The following is a 17,603-nucleotide window of genomic DNA, read 5'->3' on the forward strand; positions in this document are numbered from 1 at the left end:
GTAAGGGTAGGTACGTTGGTTAGGCAGGCCCTGCAATTCGGCAGCAATTAAATGTGAATATCTTGGGACAATTTCATTTATTTCTGCCAAAACTTCCACATATTTAGACATTTACTTACGCTCTTTTGTAACACCAATCGGCAACCAATTGCAGACGGTCAAAAAACCTTCGGCTGGACGCTGACCAATCACGATTTCCGCATTGCTGCAGTGTACTAGCATTTCCGAAAACATTCATTTTCGTTCTGCAGAGCGAGTGACCATTTTTTCAGTAAGCGCTTCATTTCATCGGTCCTTTTCGGTTTTCAGTCGTCTCGCGATGAGGTAAAAATGGCGAAAACAGAGTTATTATTCACAGCCGTGAAAATCTCACGGGTTTTCAATTCGAAAGAGAACGTCGCCAAGTTTAAATTCCCAGTTAGTTTGTCAATTGAATATGATCCACTCGGAGTCATCGTCAAACTTCACGAAGGTAAGCCTCGCCGTCTGCAACTCTTTTTGCCGACAATGTCTGGATAGTTTAAGTTTATTACACATTTTATCCATGCTAGCGTTTTCTCTTCACCTTCGTTTTTGAATTTACCATCGAAATAGTCCTACTCTTCTCCCCAAGAAGTAGTCACAAGCTCTCCTACTGATCCTAACCAAGCTTTCAGCCTCTCATGCTTGAGTCTCCCCCTTCTTTGTTTGTTTATTTTTCCAATGGAAGGAGTCAACTTCCCGGCATTGACAGGGCCTAGTATGGTAGATAATTTCACCTAATCCATCATTTTACTGCTCTCAAGATCACTGCGTCTTCGACAGACCACCTTCATCGCCTTTGCATTTCGCCGTCTATCGATCAATTGACACTCATTTTAGAAGAATGCTGTTGTAGCAAACTCTTTAGATTACCCGTAGAAACGTATGATATCCTTACCCATGGGTGCATTGGTAGCGTCTAATGAACTATACTAATTATACGTGGTCCAGTTGCTCACTCTTAGCCGACTATGATGCGCAATTGTGTAGTGCTTTGCACTACGCATATACGTATAGTTGATGGCTGGGGGGTAGAAATGCATGGATGTATAGTTTCTCGTGCTTTGTCAGAGGTAACATTTTTGATTCTCAAGTTTTCTATTCAAACCTCAGCACCTTATACTTGAGATCTCTCACAGACGGGTTTTTAATCAACAACGGATGACTATTCTACCGACACTAGTTTTGATAGTTTGGACAGAAATCAAGCAAAGGCCTCCAATAGGTTAAAAATTGTTATCCATTTACCTCGGTAGAAATGAGCTGTTAGGGACTGTCCCTCAGTTGAGTATTTTTGCTTGCCATTAGCATCAATGCCCATCGTAGACTGATTCAGACCTCTGTCTCTAGTAGGCAGCTATTGCATTACAAAATGTTCAGGAAAGGAGAAAACGCGCACATTTGAACCTGGAACAAAATTGAGAATTAACGTTTGGGATAAAATGCTCACTAGTTTTTATCCTATAAATATGATGTGTCTGGAACTCAGCACCTTTACAATGTACGATTCGTATTAAAAGTGTGCAAAAAGAATCAGAGAGCCTCTTTAAGCCATGTAATTGAACTACATCTTGCAATAAGAAACTACTGTTCATGGAATTCCTACTTAGCATTCCTAGTCTCGTGAGAAATCGTTTGAGAGTTTATTAGTAAATGCTGCGGAGGGAAACGGCGGGACTATGGGAAGCATGCAGAAGTATAAACTTTTGCTTATCAGCAATACAATTTCACCCAATGAAATCTGTAACATGAGACTTGATAATCTTCAGGATTGAATATGGCATTTTTGGCCGTGAAGAAACAGAAATATTTAAGAGGAGCTGTTATCACAACTGGAAACTTAGATCCCCCTAACCTCCTTGCCTATCTACGCATTTGGCAGGTTGCATCCATCATCACCCTTATATCTTTTGTTAACATACATTGACGTGTTTCAATACCTAATGCAAACTCCTGACAAAATTAATTTCATGTGCAAAGGTACACTAAAAGTGGAAGAACAGCATCACTTCTTAATGATGGTAAAGGCCGTTTTTTTAAAAACTATTTTTTCAGTACCTGAAAAGTGTATTTTTCATAGGCTTCACAAAAAAACCATCAACAGTTTGAAAGGTAGAATAAACCTCAGCAGCTATGAAGTCTTTGATGCTGGTTTATTACCATGCATGGTGGTTAGGCAACAATAGAATGAAGTGATGCATTACCTACCTATGTTTAACAATTTTTCTTGGAACATAATTCATTTCTGACGTTATTCTTTTGTTAGGGATTTAGCAATCATTTGCTGTCTAAATGTTTTTTCCTGACCACAAAGTATTTTATGCTCCACGATATATATCTTAATTTTTTCATGATCTCAATTTATTTCAGGTTTGGACAACCGGGGAAATGTCGTAACTGAATTTCCAGTCAGCAAGCTAACAGAGTGTGCAAGAGTGGGCTCAAATAGTTACATATTCTCCCTCGATGGCGAAAGTCTACTCTTCGAATTTCAATCTGATGAAGGTAAAATTAAGGATTTTCCAGTAACATAATGCATGCTTTCATATTGTTGAGTTTCAGAGGGAGAAATGTATAACGATTTTATCAAAAATATTTCCTTTAAGAATTGGATGTTCCAACTGAAGGAGATATTCTGTGTTGCAATTCGAGGTAACAGTATGGTAACAAACTTAATTTATTTTGCTGCAAAAGACGTTGCTGTGCCAAGACAGAACACCATATGACTATGGAAGTGCTTTAGGTGAGTTGTCAAAGATGTTATGTAAACTACTGAATTCAACTGTGCTTGACCAAAATTACATAATGGATCAAAGCTTATTTTTCTCTGAATTAAATGAACAAAAAAATTCTTTGAATAGGCCAGTGAAAAAAATTCCCATTTTTCTGGAAATGGATATTCTATTAGGAGAAATTTGACTGTGTTAGAATGTTCAAATGGTGTTTTTTCTCAGCATAGCTGGATCTGTGAAACAATTTTTTTAAATTTTCATACCTAGGCACTTTTTTCAAAATCAAATCATGAAATTGCCAAGAGTTGTGCAGGAAGATGAAGAGGGCAACTTATTTTTAAAGTTTGCCGCCTTCTCTGTCTATTTTCCCCCCTCATTTTCCTTCCTTTAAGTTGTAACATTAATAAATCTCATATTATTTTCCTTTTACAGATCAGAAGAAATTTCACTCTATCGTCACAAAAGTTAAAATCGGGCAAAATTCATCCGTGTTCAGCGAACGAACCGATGACTCCTCCGCAGCTCAATACTTCCAGGTAGTTTAAGTCTAACCGTTGTTTTTAATTTTTTAAACCCCAGTCATTGTAAGAAGAAATTTTGTATACCTCACATCTACTCATAGGATTAGAGGAAGTTGCAAGCCTTCCCTGAATTCAATTGGTCTTCTTTCTTCTTTAACCAAAATTCATTAGCAGTTCCTCCTGGAGACAGAAGAAAAAGAGCTTCTTACTCCCAGAAACAGGAATCTTCTTCTGATGACTAGCCATCTTTATGAAAAAAAGATGCAAAAAATCTGATGCATGTTTGCCGCAGTCAGGGAAAACTGGGAAATGTCAGGGAATTTTAAAAAGTCAGGGTAAACCGAGAAATGTCAGGGAAAGTAGCGAAAATGTCAGGGAAAATTTGCTTAATCATCACCTTCATTAGCTTTCCAGAATGGGTTTGAGGTTTCGAACAACAAATGTTGCCTGAAAAATTTTCAATCAAGCCTTCTTAACCATCCGTCACGCCTTCAATTGTCGAGGAATTTCACCAAAATATGTCAGGGAAATCAAGGAAATGCCTGGGAATTTCATTTTCTAAATTCTGTGGTAATCCTGTTGATAGCCTTCCCCCTTTTTTACCTATTTTTCAAAGGCAAGGCCTCCATTTTTTGCAAAGCGTCCAGAATCCGAGTCGGTTACATACTTATGAAGCTTCTGCACTTCTATTAACTCACTTAATTCTGATGATCTGTTTTTTGGTTTGTTTTTAGTTCTATGGATATTTATCTCAGCAGCAGAACATGTTGCAAGATTATGTCAGAACAAGCACATACCAAAGAGCTGTCTTTGTCAACAATAACGATTTCAAAGACAAAGTTGTTCTGGATGTAGGAGCAGGCTCTGGTATCCTCTCATTTTTCTCCGTTCAAGCAGGTGCTAAGAAAGTGTACGCTGTTGAAGCCAGTTCTATGGTTCAACATGCATCTGTAAGTTCCAATTCCTTCCTAATTCATGGATTTAATTGCTATTTCTGAAGGAGTCACAAAAGGAGGGAATGGGAACAGTACAGCCTAACTGACGATTTCGGCAAAAATGAGTTAACAACTTTGCTGCATTTTACAGATAAAATACGCAAGTGTATGTCTTTGTTTCTTCAATATTGCATGGGAGCGCGGTAATGATGCTGTAGTGTGTAAAAAGAATTGCAAATCTAACTTAAAAATGAAAAATATGGTGAAGTATTTACTTTGTCCTGCTAAATAATCAGTTTGCAGATAAGCAGTACTGCTCCTTATAAACACAACCATTTCTCAGGGATAGATTCAAGGAAATGCGGAGTGGAAAAAGTCATCAGGCACCTCAATTTCTGTTCTTGTCACTTCTACCTCTAGGTGAATCCAGGCTAAAAAATGCCGTACATTACCAACATTTTCATCTACGACCAATTGTTAGTTTCACTCTAGTTTATTTAAAAAAGTCAGATTCTGTGGAGGTTAATTTATGCCCTAAGAGCATGACATAAAATTTTGAAGTCAATCAGTCCAAAAATAAATTAAAAGTACAGTGTAACCTTCAGCCTATGATTTTTCTAGATAGATTTGGATACTCGGTTGATGAAATTTTAGCAGCCATACTTTCCATTTTATTTTTGGGCTAATAAACATCAATATTTTATCACACCCTCATGAGGCACTGACCTACCTCCTAATTTTTTCAAAATAATGCAAGAGAAACGTGTCATTAGTTACATGTTAAGTGACGATGGTGTATTTACCTTTCGATTTACTTTAACTGTAACATCCAAGAAAAGGTCTTGGTCATCAAGGTCATTGTAATTCCTACCAATTATAGCACTTTAGTATGAGTTTCCCCCAATGTTTCAGCTATTAACGAATCTAAAAATTTCCTTTTGCTTGCTAAAAAAAATTACTTGCCAGAACATCTTCGATTTTTCTTGATGAGCCCTTTGTATTAATATTATTCTTCCTCTTTCTTTATTCCAGACCCTGGTTAGCTCAAATAATATGAAAGACAAAATCACAGTAATCGCAGGGAAAGTTGAAGAAATCGACCTGCCTGAAATGGTAGACATTATTATCTCGGAGCCAATGGGCTATATGTTGTACAATGAGCGGATGTTGGAAACATTTCTGCATGCAAAAAAATGGCTCAAACCTGGCGGTAATATATTTTGTGCAGTTTTGATGCTTATTTTCTTTTTCCTTTTGTAAAATTATCAAATTAACTTCTTTGACTATTAACATCATGCATCGAGAAATTGTTATGCATTGGTCTTCTTCTTTGGCCGGCTGATAGTAATTCCTTCTTTAGTTTAAAACTTTCCTAGTTTTTAGATGCAGCCGACACTATTCATATCATTAGCACTCAAACTTATAATGAGATCAGTAACAAGTCTTCAATTCATCCAATATGCATTTCTTGCATCACGTGATTCCACCGAAAATTAGTACAGTGAAATCACTTGTCGCTCAATAGACTTTAATTACTACGAATCTCCATTTTGACGGTTTAGCATCATTAGCATTTGCAAAGCGAATGCCTAATTACTTGACCAATGTCTTGAACACGAACTGTAGATTCGTCGTCTTGCTCTTTGCTTTTATTTAATGCGATTTGGAAATGGCAGGTCTTTTGTGACGCTTTAAAAGTTGGCTCACCAATGTTTTTCTGATTCCGGGTGTTAACATGTGCAGTATTTAATTATTTTCGAATTCAGATTTTGACTTGCTCCAGAAGTTTTTCTTATTTATTTTCCCTATCTATGCTTGTTTTGTATTGTTGTGTGGTCGAACTTTTTCTCTTCTGAATGTCAGTATTGATTTTGTCTAATAACCTTATAGTGTTAGTATTAAAACGAAGAAGTAAAGAAAGTGTATTTGATTACAGGTCTAATGTTTCCCTCCAAAGGTGATCTTCATGTGGCTCCATTCTCTGACGAAGCCTTGTATATGGAGCAGGTTAACAAAGCTAGTTTTTGGTGAGTTGGATGTTTATATTTTCACAGTGCAATAGTCAAACCCTTCTCCAAATAGGAGTGCTCATAGTGGTGACTGAACCCTCTTGTGTATATCCAGGGTGTCTACCGATCCTCAAAAGTCCCCGAATCTGGAAAGGTGTCCCCGATCTCCCCGAATGTCCCCGGTTTTCATGTTCAGGTCCACAAAAACTAACAGGAATCATCCGCCAAAAATTTCAAATTGCGGTGCAACAGTTGCGCGCAAGGTGGCAGGAATTCTAACCCTCGCTGGCGTCTTTCAGCGGGAATAGGGAACGGTCTGAAACTTCGGGAGCTCGGTGTCGAGTTTTTGCTCTTGCAGAAGCTTTTATCTATATTTCATTTCATGTCGTTTTCTCTCGCAGCTGTTCTTTAGTCTATTTTGGTAAAAATGTCCCCAATTTCCAAGAATAAAGTTCCCAAATGTCCCCGATTTTTGTTTTTTCCAGCTGATAGACACCTTGACTTCCCTCCCGTTTCTCGCTTGGTTTCTGTTAAGAGCTTTTAGAGCAAAAAACTGAAGTATTCCTCAAAAGACTCAAACACACTAAAAACATATCACTAATATGTAGAAACATTATTCAAAAACCTTCCCACAACTCTAAAGGTGAATCGAAAATGAATTCATGTGCCCCATTAACTCGAAGGTTTTTTTGAAAAATAATTAGAAGTAGCACAGAATGTCACAACCAATAGAGCCACTGCTGTTATATTTGGTATTACTGATTAAAGATAGGAGCCGATCGAGCCACAAAGATAGAGTCTGCAAATCCATCCCATAGATGGATTTGCCAATCAGAAAATAATGTCTCGAATCTATGACTCAAGGACTGGTGTCGCCTATCCATTGTTGCTAAACTTAAACCCAGTTTTAAGTGTCCAGTGCTCATTGTTTATCCGTTGACAGTCATTCCATGTTTGAGTATCAATGACCTAGAGGTTGACTTTTCCTCTGAAGTTCTTATGCTTAAATGTCCGTGATTTTCTTTGTTGTATAACCGTTTCATTTTGCCTTTCAGGTTACAAACTTGTTTCCATGGTGTAGATTTAAGTTCTATGAGAGACGCAGCAGTGAAAGAATATTTTAGGCAGCCTGTCGTGGATACATTTGATATTAGGATTTGCACTGCAAAATCCATCAAGCACTCTATAGATTTCCTAGCAGCCAATGAAAAAGATCTTCACCGAATAGGTAAGATTTTGTGGTATTACAAAACAAATGCACATGCATGGCGTTTCTGAGTGAATAAAGAAGAAAATCTCAGAAAATGCTCAATCTAGTTAGAGAGTTAGCCTTGCAGCTTTTTCCGTCACAATTCCTTTTAATTTTATATTTGCAGATAAGGAAAAGAGAATTGGAGAGATTTCCAAATATTGAGTGATTGGCAAGGAATTTTTGTGGGGTTGTAAGTGTAACATAGTTTTTTATTTAAAAATTTCAATTTTTAACAGTCAGCGTCTTTTCTAGGGCCTCAGTTTATTGGTTAATTAGTGTTTTGCAATTTTGTAGTCCTCCCAATCGTAAAGTAACTTAATATCTACCTCTTTTCTCCTAAAGCTTACAAAGATGTGCTGTTTGCAAGCCCAGATAAAATAGACTTTGTTGGCTCACTGAGCCAACAGCTAGTGATCTAAACATTATGACAGAAAATCAGTTTCCTCTCCACATGAGGAAAATTAATTTTCTGATTTATTCAGAAAATTAGAGCACTGGGTCTAAAAAATCCAACACTATCTACAAAACCCAAAACTCATTTGCAGTTGCCTTCGTGACAGATCAGACAGAAAGTTTTAGCAAACTGGGTTTTTTTTTAACACTGTTTACCTTTTTCTTTTTTTTTTTCACAGAAATACCTCTCGAATTTCACATGTTGGAGTCAGGGACTGTCCATGGTCTAGCATTTTGGTTTGATGTAGCATTTATTGGATCAGCGTACACAGTATGGTTATCGACCTCGCCCACAGAAGCTTTAACGCATTGGTATCAAGTTCGGTGTCTTTTAGAAACTCCTATCCTAGCAAAAGCGGGACAACTTCTAGTTGGCAAAGTCGTGCTTGAAGCTAATCACAGGTAATTTATTCTATTTCTGTCAGTGAGAAGTTTGATTGTAAAACATTACATTAGTTTTCTAATCCTCTTGTTGATTGTCAAATTATTCAGGGTTGAACAGAACGTTTTTAAAATTTCCGGCGATGTAGAAAACCTGCAAAGTTGGAGAATTTTGCAAATAGCGTTTCACAGAAGTCAGCGTAATTATCAGAAAACCATTTTAATGGAAATTTTGTTCTTAGCTTAGAGAAAGAAATCGTAGAAAACCTGCTATTGCATTGTCAAAGTTCTTAAATGTGAAGATTATCGACTCCTTAGAAAAGAGGCGAGACAAACACATAGAGTACATAGAGTAGTAATATAAGGTAGTGAGCTCAGGCCATATTCTGATTGACGAGTTCCAAGCCCGATGTGCGCCGAGATTCGGTCACCCTTTCGATACATTCTTAATCCAAAATGGCGATGTAGAATCCGTAATTATTCATACTTATACTTTTTGTTTACATTGGATGATCGGGTCCCCGTGTATCGAAAACTATCGTAAAAGTGACCCAATGTAACACAGGAGTTACAGAATTCGAGACCCAGAAAATGCTTAAAAAGTGGCGCCAGCTCTTCCATTTTCATTACAACCTCATGAACTCTATGCACAAACACAGCAGAAGAAAAAAAAAAACGATTCCCCTCAACTACCAACATTTTAGGGCTTAATCTGTTTTACACTTCAGCTTTCTGCACCCATTTTCAGTTTCTTTCTTTGATTGCTTATTCTCTGATTGACAGGCAAAGTTATGACGTGACTATTGAACTAATAATTGAAGGCTCCTCATCTGGCGTGTCTTCAAATACTTTAGATCTAAAAAATCCATACTTCAGGTATACGGGCCAACCTGTCGCACCTCCACCTAGTATCAACACAGTATCTCCTAGTGAAGCCTATTGGTCACATCTCGATCAGCAAGGTGCCAGAAATGGTGAGAATCTCCTTTCTTGAATGAAGCTTGACTTGTCAATTTTTTTTTGTTTTTGCCCAAATATTATTAATTTGGCGCCTCTGAGAATTTATCAGTGGAGTTTTAAGTGCCAACGGTTATCTTTTATATCAGGAGGCAGTTTTTTTCACTGCCTTTCCCTGACGTGTATGTGTGTTTACAAGGCTAATCATATCATCTTATCGTTTCATTTAAAACTGGAGAAGATGAAGCAATTTTTCACTAAAAAAAAAAAAGGGGGGTGAAAAAGTTACTTAAAGGAAGAAGAATTTATAAAGTAGTTATATTTTCAACCAGATGAGAGTTATTGTTGAAACTTAGAGATAAAAGAAATGGGTTGCTTAAATTCTTAGAAGAGAGAAAAATTGTCTTTTGGTTTAATTTTGAAATTTTGGTCGTTAAAGTTCACTTAGTTATCTTGAAGATAAGTAGAGGTTAAAAAAGAGAGGGCAAACTGGTTGTCGAAACTCATCAAGAAGGATAAATGAGTTGCCTGTGTTTATGTAGTGCATATTGCATTTCAACGACTTAAGTCACAAAAAATGTATCTTTGTTGCAACATTTCAAAATCACAGCTGTTTTAACGTATTAAATTAAAACCGAAGAATTTTGTTGTCTGAAATTTTCACCGAACAATTTACACAGTATGAAAAAGAGAAAAGTACCTAAATAGGTTCTTCTAGAAATAATTTTTGTTGGTTTTCTTTTGAAGAGGTAAAATGTGAAACGAAATGTGCGGCGTAGTAAATCAAGGTACTTGTTTTGTGACCCCTACTATCAATTTGTACAGTATTAATGTATTCCTCGTTCTATGTAGCAAATGAAAATTTTTGAGAATTGGTGTTAAAAGCCACGTCAATAGCATTTAACTCCCAATTTATTACACAGGAACCATTGTGTCACAAACTCACGCAACATTTTTAGCTCTTATTTTATTCATACCTCAAAATTTTCCTTTGAATTGTCTGAAAAGATTTTGACGTAAGCCCTTATTTTGATGCAAATTGGAAGCCTCCTTAGTCCAATGGACCATCGAAACTATGTCAGGATGAAGAGACAAGATGCAGCCCAGCCCCTTTGAATGCTTACAGAATTCCATTTTAGCATTTTAGTACTGTTTTTTTTAAGACTCTAAAACTTTAAACAAAATCAAAGATAACTTAATCTAAATAATATTTTCAAGATATCATTGAGATTTATCAAGATTTAATTGATTTTAGTTTTGTAAAAAATCCCAAAAACCTACAAGATAAATATAGATATAAAAAGAAGAAAAAAAAGGCAGTGACTGTCCCTCTAAATAAAAAGGATGTTCTACTTGATTAGCCCCAATCCACATAAGTAATATAATAGCAATTACCAAAAAAAAGTACACTAAATCTAAAATAGATTAGATAGTCAGATGAGAGATGAGTCATTTGGAGTCTTTAATTTTAGAGGTTTTTTTTTTTTTTTTTTTTTTTTTTTTTTTTTTTTTTTTTTTAATTTTAAATTTTTGTCATTAAATTAGAGTTTGAAAAATAGTAAAACCAAGGACTAATTCAGAATTTTGATTTTTTTCAGCATTGAATGTTGTGAATAGTATTCCTGTTAATGGTCTAAATGTAAATGATGTGGCAATGGACGGTCTGTACAATCAAAACGTCTTTAATATAAGCGGTGAGTACTCAAATGACTCTCACTGTGAATGCTAAGTTATCTGTCTTTTTTTCTACTACTTTCTCATTGTACATATCTCTTGAACTTCTTGTACAGAATAACCCTATATTGCTCCGAGTAAACCAGAAATTCCTCCCATGTTGACTTTGATTGATTTTTTCGGTACATTGAAAATCTCTAAAACTGCAAAAAATGAATGCCATGTTTTGAATCTTTGATTTTCCAAAAAGCAGCAGTTTGAATAACTTTAAAAAATAAATCAGAATCTCTGTTATTTAATACTTGTACTTAAACTTTTTATCAATGATGAATTTAATGCACGCTTAAAGGCAGTTCCTTTTAACCACTTCTTGATTCAGTCCGCAAGTAAAGAGTGAAGCTTTTGTACATGGAGAAAGAGGGGAGTAGCTATGCAGCGTGTATGATGAATAGAGAATTGGGAGGAAAGAAAACTAGGAAGAAAGAAGAAAAATGGTAGAGGCAATAGCAATCTAATGGTAATAGGTACAATACAAAACGGAGTATGGGACAAGGAGGAGGCGTAAAAGCGAAATGTGTATGTATTGTGCGTTGTGGCCATGATTTTTTAGGATGCGATGTTCTTTTGATGTTGCTGATGCGAAGGAAGTAAGTCTTACTATCCTGAAATTAACATTGTTAACAACCTTAGTAAAAAATGAAAAATCAGTCTAGAAATATTTACAAAGAAGTTTTTTTTTTTTTTTTTTTTTTTAATTTCCTCAGTTTCCATTTTCACCTTTACATTATTTTTCATTCTCTTTGAAAAATATTTTGTTATTGCCGTAATTTATGCCAGTAGGTCACCCCAATATTTTTTTAAACAATTATTTATCCATCAATCACTATAGGTTGTGTGAATTATATTTTTTGGGCTTGCTCACAATCGGACAAGTTTACAAGACTCTTGAAAAATTCAGCGACAAAATAAATTTTTACGAGTGAAATTATTCATGATCTTTCTCAAGTGCTCTACTGAAGCATATTATTTTGTGGTGAAGCAAATATGGAAATGAACTAAAACTCTACAAGGTGTGTTGAAAATCTTACGATAGACTTAATGTAACCTTGGGACACTAAATGGAAAAATTAAGACCTTAAGTGAGTTGTGTGTTGGAAGTACGCTTCTCATTAGTATTGACGCCCATGATAGAATAAATGAATCTTACTCGTGATGAATGTAGCAATGACCCAGTACCAGAACATGGCTTGTTGAAATTCATTTGTCTGCTGTAAGAGATGGAAAGTTGTTGAAGCTCAGAATATTCACCATCACTTATCCCAAAGAAGTGTTTGTCTGGATCAGATTATTTTAAATTGGATGAGAAAATCACCTCAACTCGTCCCTCTGCCCCATGCAGTGTTTTATTAAAGGAGTACATACAAGATCTAGTCCATTTTTTAAAATTTTCTCCCAAAAATTTTCTCTCCAGAAAATCCTTTGTCTGTCAATAATATCTAATGAGCTAAAATTAGACTTTTACATGGAGCCTCTTAGAGGGATGAAACTTTTGATCCATTTTTCCCCATTTCAAGTTGACATCTTTCATTTTCCTTTCGCTAAACACTGTCCACACTGAAGTGTTAAGTTTTTTTTTTTAAAAAAAACAAAAAACTTCATAATGGTATCCACGAAAGCCATCAATCATGAATACGTTTTGTTTTCCTGGCATAAATATGATTCAAAATAATCTCATGTCTATATCCTTCATTTTTCATAAATTCTCATACTCATTCATCTTTAGCCATTATTCCCTCTCTTCCTTTCATCAGTGTTCACCTTCAGGGATCATACTATGGTCTATATAACTAGCAATCTCACTGTTCACCACCCTTTTCTGTCGTTCCTCTTTTTCAAAGTTTCAGCCAGTTTAAGGAAGTCATCCTGCAGCTTTTTTAATTGAACACTCTTTGCTGTTGTGTACTGCTTTTTTTTTTTACAAAAACGAAAAGTGGCATGAACGTGGAAAAATTCAACAATGTAATTGAGAGCAAATAGACTACATTTTACAATTTGGAACTATAAATTCTAGCCTGGATTAAAAACAACGTATGTGCCATTAGTTTCCCTATGCACATAAGTGTTTTTCCAGAAGAGCCAAAATTTATAGTTCCAAATTGCAAAATGCAGAGCAAATGAAGGAACTGAATCCCAGCAGGAATAGCAAAAATGCTATTTTTCAGTATTTGAATCTTTAAGATGGAAATTTTAAGTTCTTCTCAAGAGTCTACTGTGAGGTCTAAGGAAAGTAAGAAAAAAGTCCGAAGGAAGTAGTTTAATATTCATTGCTTGATGATGGAAATCGGTTACTTCATAATTCTACCAAGGGTGGGTGGGGCTGAAGAGCTGCACAGGGGAATGTGCGGAACTGCCTTATTTTAATTAAGAAAGTGTTCTATCGGCAACGAATCTGTTTGCTCAATATACACGATCCTGTGGATGATGCAATCAAAAGTTTTTCTAAATTGACTGATTCTTCCCATTAAAAAGAGCAGTTTTTAACTGTGAAACAGTGCAAGAGGAATGCCATTCTGCATGAGTTGTCATTCTTGTTTGAACTATTTTCTTTCCCTGAATCTCATATATTCATAAAATACTACTCCTCTGGGGTTAAAAATTAATGCTCATTTGAGGTAATTTTATTTGTTTTTTTTTTTCTTTGTATAGGGTAGAATGCAAAGTTTCTCATGTCAATTTATTACTGCAACTTCTCTACAAAAAAAAAGCTACCCTTTGTAGTAAGTGGGTACAAGTTTCTTTATATCCTCGCTACAATGCTGAAATTGTCGATTTCCTCTCTCAAAGATAGGCGAACCTGGAGAAGAACATTAGGCTGTCCATAAATCGTATGTAAAATTGGTGGTGAAAGAAAAGCGTTTCTGCATCCATATCAGATGGAAGTTAAAACCTCCAGAAAAACATTCCAGCAATCAAACCCGAAATGAAATTCTTGTGGAATTCTGAAAAATACTGCAGACAAGGCCAAAGGGAAGGTCTTCGTAACTTAAACGATTCTTTGCTGTAATTTTAGAGTTCTTCATATCAACAAACGTCGGAAAGAAAATGAGGTTTTCCATGCGTTATGTGCAAATTCGATGGGGAAACTGTAATTTGGGATACACTATCATTAAAATAGAGTAAATTTGTTTTAAAATTTCCAGTAAAACTCCAATTTTTTCTCTATAACGGGAGGGAAAGGGTTGATAGCAGTTTTAATGCAATTTTTAGGAGGAAGTCTAGGCTTGTTTCAGGGGCTGTGTCACAAGCCCTACCACGAAGGAAACGTTCAAATTTTTGTAATTTTTGGATATCTTTTATCCTGAACATCTGGCAGTCAAGCCAGGAACTACTATTTCATCGGAAAAATACGCTTTGACCTCCCAACCCTGTGTTCATTGAGCTGTAGCCGTAAAACCTTGCCCATCTCCAACCAGAAAATTTCCCTCAGGCTTGATTTTTACTACCGTCTCTTCCAAAACTTTCAAGTTCTCAATCTCTAGATTTCGCTCGTGTTGTTTCGTTTGAAAGAGCTCCGGTTTCTACTTCTGTTTCAGAATACTCCTGCCATGATCGTCAGTATTAATCTCGTCTGCGGTGGAGACGCTCTTCCATCCTCTTTCTTCGTTCTTTGTGTGCCAATGTTCAGTTTCTTACGTGACTTTCTCTCTTCCTTCAAGCTATTCCTTGTCTTGAACATTGTGACATTTCTTTTAATCCGAAGGCCTCGGCCAGTACGATGATGAAAGAGAAGAAGTAGGAGTTAAAATACTACTTTTGTAAAATCTAAAAATGGCGTTTGTGCAGAAATCATGTACCTGCATCGCAACATTCACTTGATTTTTTTCTTTCCAAGAAATAGCGACCGATGCATAAGCAGTCGCTAACTATCAACTTTAGTCACTTTGATGCAATTTAAAAATACAGAATTTCTCGTTGATCATCTCCACTGAAAGCAACCCTGAGTTGCGTATGGAGTTGTCTTAGTTTAACATGAAATATTTCAAAGATTCTGCAAAAAAATAAGTTTCTCCAATCTTGCGTTCCCTTTGCTCAAGCTGTTGTCAATTTTTTGTTGAGTCAAATTTGGAATAAAGGTCCGCCCCTTAAGAACTAAAATACATCTCAGAGGTTCCAACAGACCACTTACAATGGAGTTCCTGATAAGCAGCTGGCTCCATGCATAGTGTCCATTTTGTGATGAACGATTCTGTCAGCCTTTTTTGCAAAAAGATTAAGAAGCCTGCCCAAAGCAATGTAGTGCGCGATTTTATTCATGTAGACCTTCGTTTTTCTTGTGAGCAGAAAATTTAAATTTTTTGCAGCCAATATTATAATGTACTTGTTAATATGTTCGTATGGCGTTGATTTCAGCAATTTGCAATGCATTGCATGCAAATTGTGCTCCACAAGAAAGGAGGGGTATCGATAAGGACTTTTTTTGGGCTCATTCAGAATTTCATGAACTCATTGATCATTTGCTCAATGGAAGTCTATTTTGTACGGAAATGATTTGGTCATTTTTGGTTTCTTTTCGGGTCTAATACCTAATCATGAGTCTGAAGGCCGATTTTGGCGAAAAATGCGGATTTTTCGGCATTTGACTGCAAACCCTCAAAACTCGCATTTTCCGTTAAAATCTGCCTTCTGACCCAGCTCTAGACCAGTATTAGACTGAAAAAGAGACAAAAAATGACCAAATCATGATACACTCCGTAAAATATATACCTTCAATGAGCAATAAATCGTTGAGTTAAAAAAAGTCAGGGTGGGCCTGAGAACGGCCCTTTTCGACACCCCTCATTTCTACCCTGAGTAAAGGTCCATATCACTCATCTTACTTGAATCCCCTCGTAAGTTTCAAGCCGTGATTTTGGTTACTATCCATCACGAGTGAACAGTACTAGAGGAAATATCCAAAATTGCAGTGGAGGTACAAGATTTTGCACTTTAAGCACTTAATACCAGTGAAATTTAAATTTCTTAGCAATGCTTGAAAATTGTGAGCTCTTTCACCCTTTCAGTATCGGCTGAAAACAAGTATGTTTAGTTTCAAATCTGATAATTTTACTCTCTTTTTTTTCCAATTCCTTTTACTTTCCGTGAATAGGAGAGAAGTAGAAAAATTACTTAACCTTTTAGTCCTGTCATGCAATATTCAGATGCAATACAGGAAGTTTCGTTCACTGATCAGGCATTAATTACTTAGAAGAAATACGCTTCCAGTAGTTTAAATAAAGTAATCAAGCTTTACTTTTTTTCTGAATGATATAACCGTAATACAATTTATCAGTAATTTTCGAAAGTAGTTAGTTTTCCTGGAACCAGGATATACCTCGAATTTATCAGGTCGTAAACGTCAGAACTTGACCATGCAATAATGTTACCAGAAACCGTACTATTTTTTTACTGGCTTTAGTGAATCATTGATAGCTTATGAGTATTCGTTCTTTGAGCCTTTATCCCATTCTGCTCTGATTTTATCTTTGTCTACTTCAGTACTTCTCCAAACACAGCTGGTTTGAACGGCTTTAAATTTTTTGGCGAGTCACAAGCAAAAACTCTTCAGGTTCTTAAAGTAGAGTGTGTACTGAGTCATTTAAGCCAAAAAGAAAAAAATTCTGTCGAGCTCCTGGAAAATAAAGTCGATTTAAAGGTATTTTTGGGCTAAAATAGCCAAATTACCCATAGCAAGGCCCGTCATATTATTTAAAAAATTGTTTTCTTCCTGGGTATAATGCCCAAGTTTCTTAAACATGCATATTTTAAGCCTCCGATTACTTAAACTACCAATTTTAACCATGTGATAAATTTTGGGGGCCGAAAATGAGCCATCAGAGCCAAAAATTGCAAACATTTTCGAAAACTTCGGATTTTCAGGGGGGTGTTTTTTTTTTAACGTTGTTTTTTCTACAGTCGTCAATGAGTAATTCTGAAGGGCATTTTCGATTACATAATTGACATTTTGACTGTTCAGGTGAAGGGGGAGGGGGGCATCAGGCTTTGCTTTGCCAATCTCACAGTTTCTGAAAACGATTGAAAATTCCCTTTTTCATTGGAAGTCCAAATTATCCCTATAAATTCATTAATTACTGTATCTGATATTATGAAATATGCAGCAGGAGTTACTGCCCCCCCCCCCCCTCCTCAATACGAGATGCATGGAAACCTTGATCTTACTGCGCGCGCTACGAAAACGCTTGAAAATTCCCTTTTTCATTGGAAGTCCAAAATATCCATTTTTAATTCATTCATTACTGCTTCTGATATTATGAATTATGCAGTAGGAGTTACTGCCCCCCCCTCCTCCTCACTACGAGATGCATGGAAACCTTGATCTTACTGCGCGCGCTACCAGATCCTTGCTTTTCGCGTGATGGCAGTCCGTTGTATAGTAGATCCGAGCATTTGCAGGATAAACTTGTAGCATAAACATGTCCATTTATATGTAATGCTAAAGACCGCCAAATGTTTCAGTGCAAATGCCCGGATCTACTATACAACGGACTGCCATCACGCGAAAAGCAAGGATCTGGTAGCGCGCGCAGTAAGATCAAGGTTTCCATGCATCTCGTAGTGAGGAGGAGGGGGGGGCAGTAACTCCTACTGCATAATTCATAATATCAGAAGCA

The 17,603-nt window shown here is 36.3% G+C and overlaps 1 protein-coding gene across 2 annotated transcripts in view; it reads left to right on the forward strand.

Moving 5' to 3' along the window:
• The first annotated feature begins 232 nt into the window (after positions 1 to 232).
• Positions 233 to 17,603, forward strand: part of Art4 (arginine methyltransferase 4) — a 29,037-nt gene continuing 11,666 nt past the window's right edge. The window contains exons 1-11 of one of the 2 annotated variants that reach the window (XM_019062139.2): positions 233 to 472; positions 2,392 to 2,526; positions 3,186 to 3,289; positions 4,009 to 4,224; positions 5,242 to 5,419; positions 6,146 to 6,236; positions 7,274 to 7,446; positions 8,103 to 8,325; positions 9,088 to 9,278; positions 10,860 to 10,955; positions 14,529 to 16,874. In XM_019062139.2, coding sequence (XP_018917684.2) covers positions 331 to 472; positions 2,392 to 2,526; positions 3,186 to 3,289; positions 4,009 to 4,224; positions 5,242 to 5,419; positions 6,146 to 6,236; positions 7,274 to 7,446; positions 8,103 to 8,325; positions 9,088 to 9,278; positions 10,860 to 10,955; positions 14,529 to 14,557 — 1,578 coding nt within the window. In that variant the 5' untranslated portion in view covers positions 233 to 330 and the 3' untranslated portion in view covers positions 14,558 to 16,874. Of the gene's footprint in view, positions 473 to 2,391; positions 2,527 to 3,185; positions 3,290 to 4,008; positions 4,225 to 5,241; positions 5,420 to 6,145; positions 6,237 to 7,273; positions 7,447 to 8,102; positions 8,326 to 9,087; positions 9,279 to 10,859; positions 10,956 to 14,528; positions 16,875 to 17,603 lie in introns of those variants that run through there. The other variant, XM_019062138.2, reaches the window with a different exon arrangement.

The sequence above is a fragment of the Bemisia tabaci genome, chromosome 10, assembly GCF_918797505.1.
Source record: "Bemisia tabaci chromosome 10, PGI_BMITA_v3".
Lineage (NCBI taxonomy): Eukaryota > Metazoa > Arthropoda > Insecta > Hemiptera > Aleyrodidae > Bemisia > Bemisia tabaci.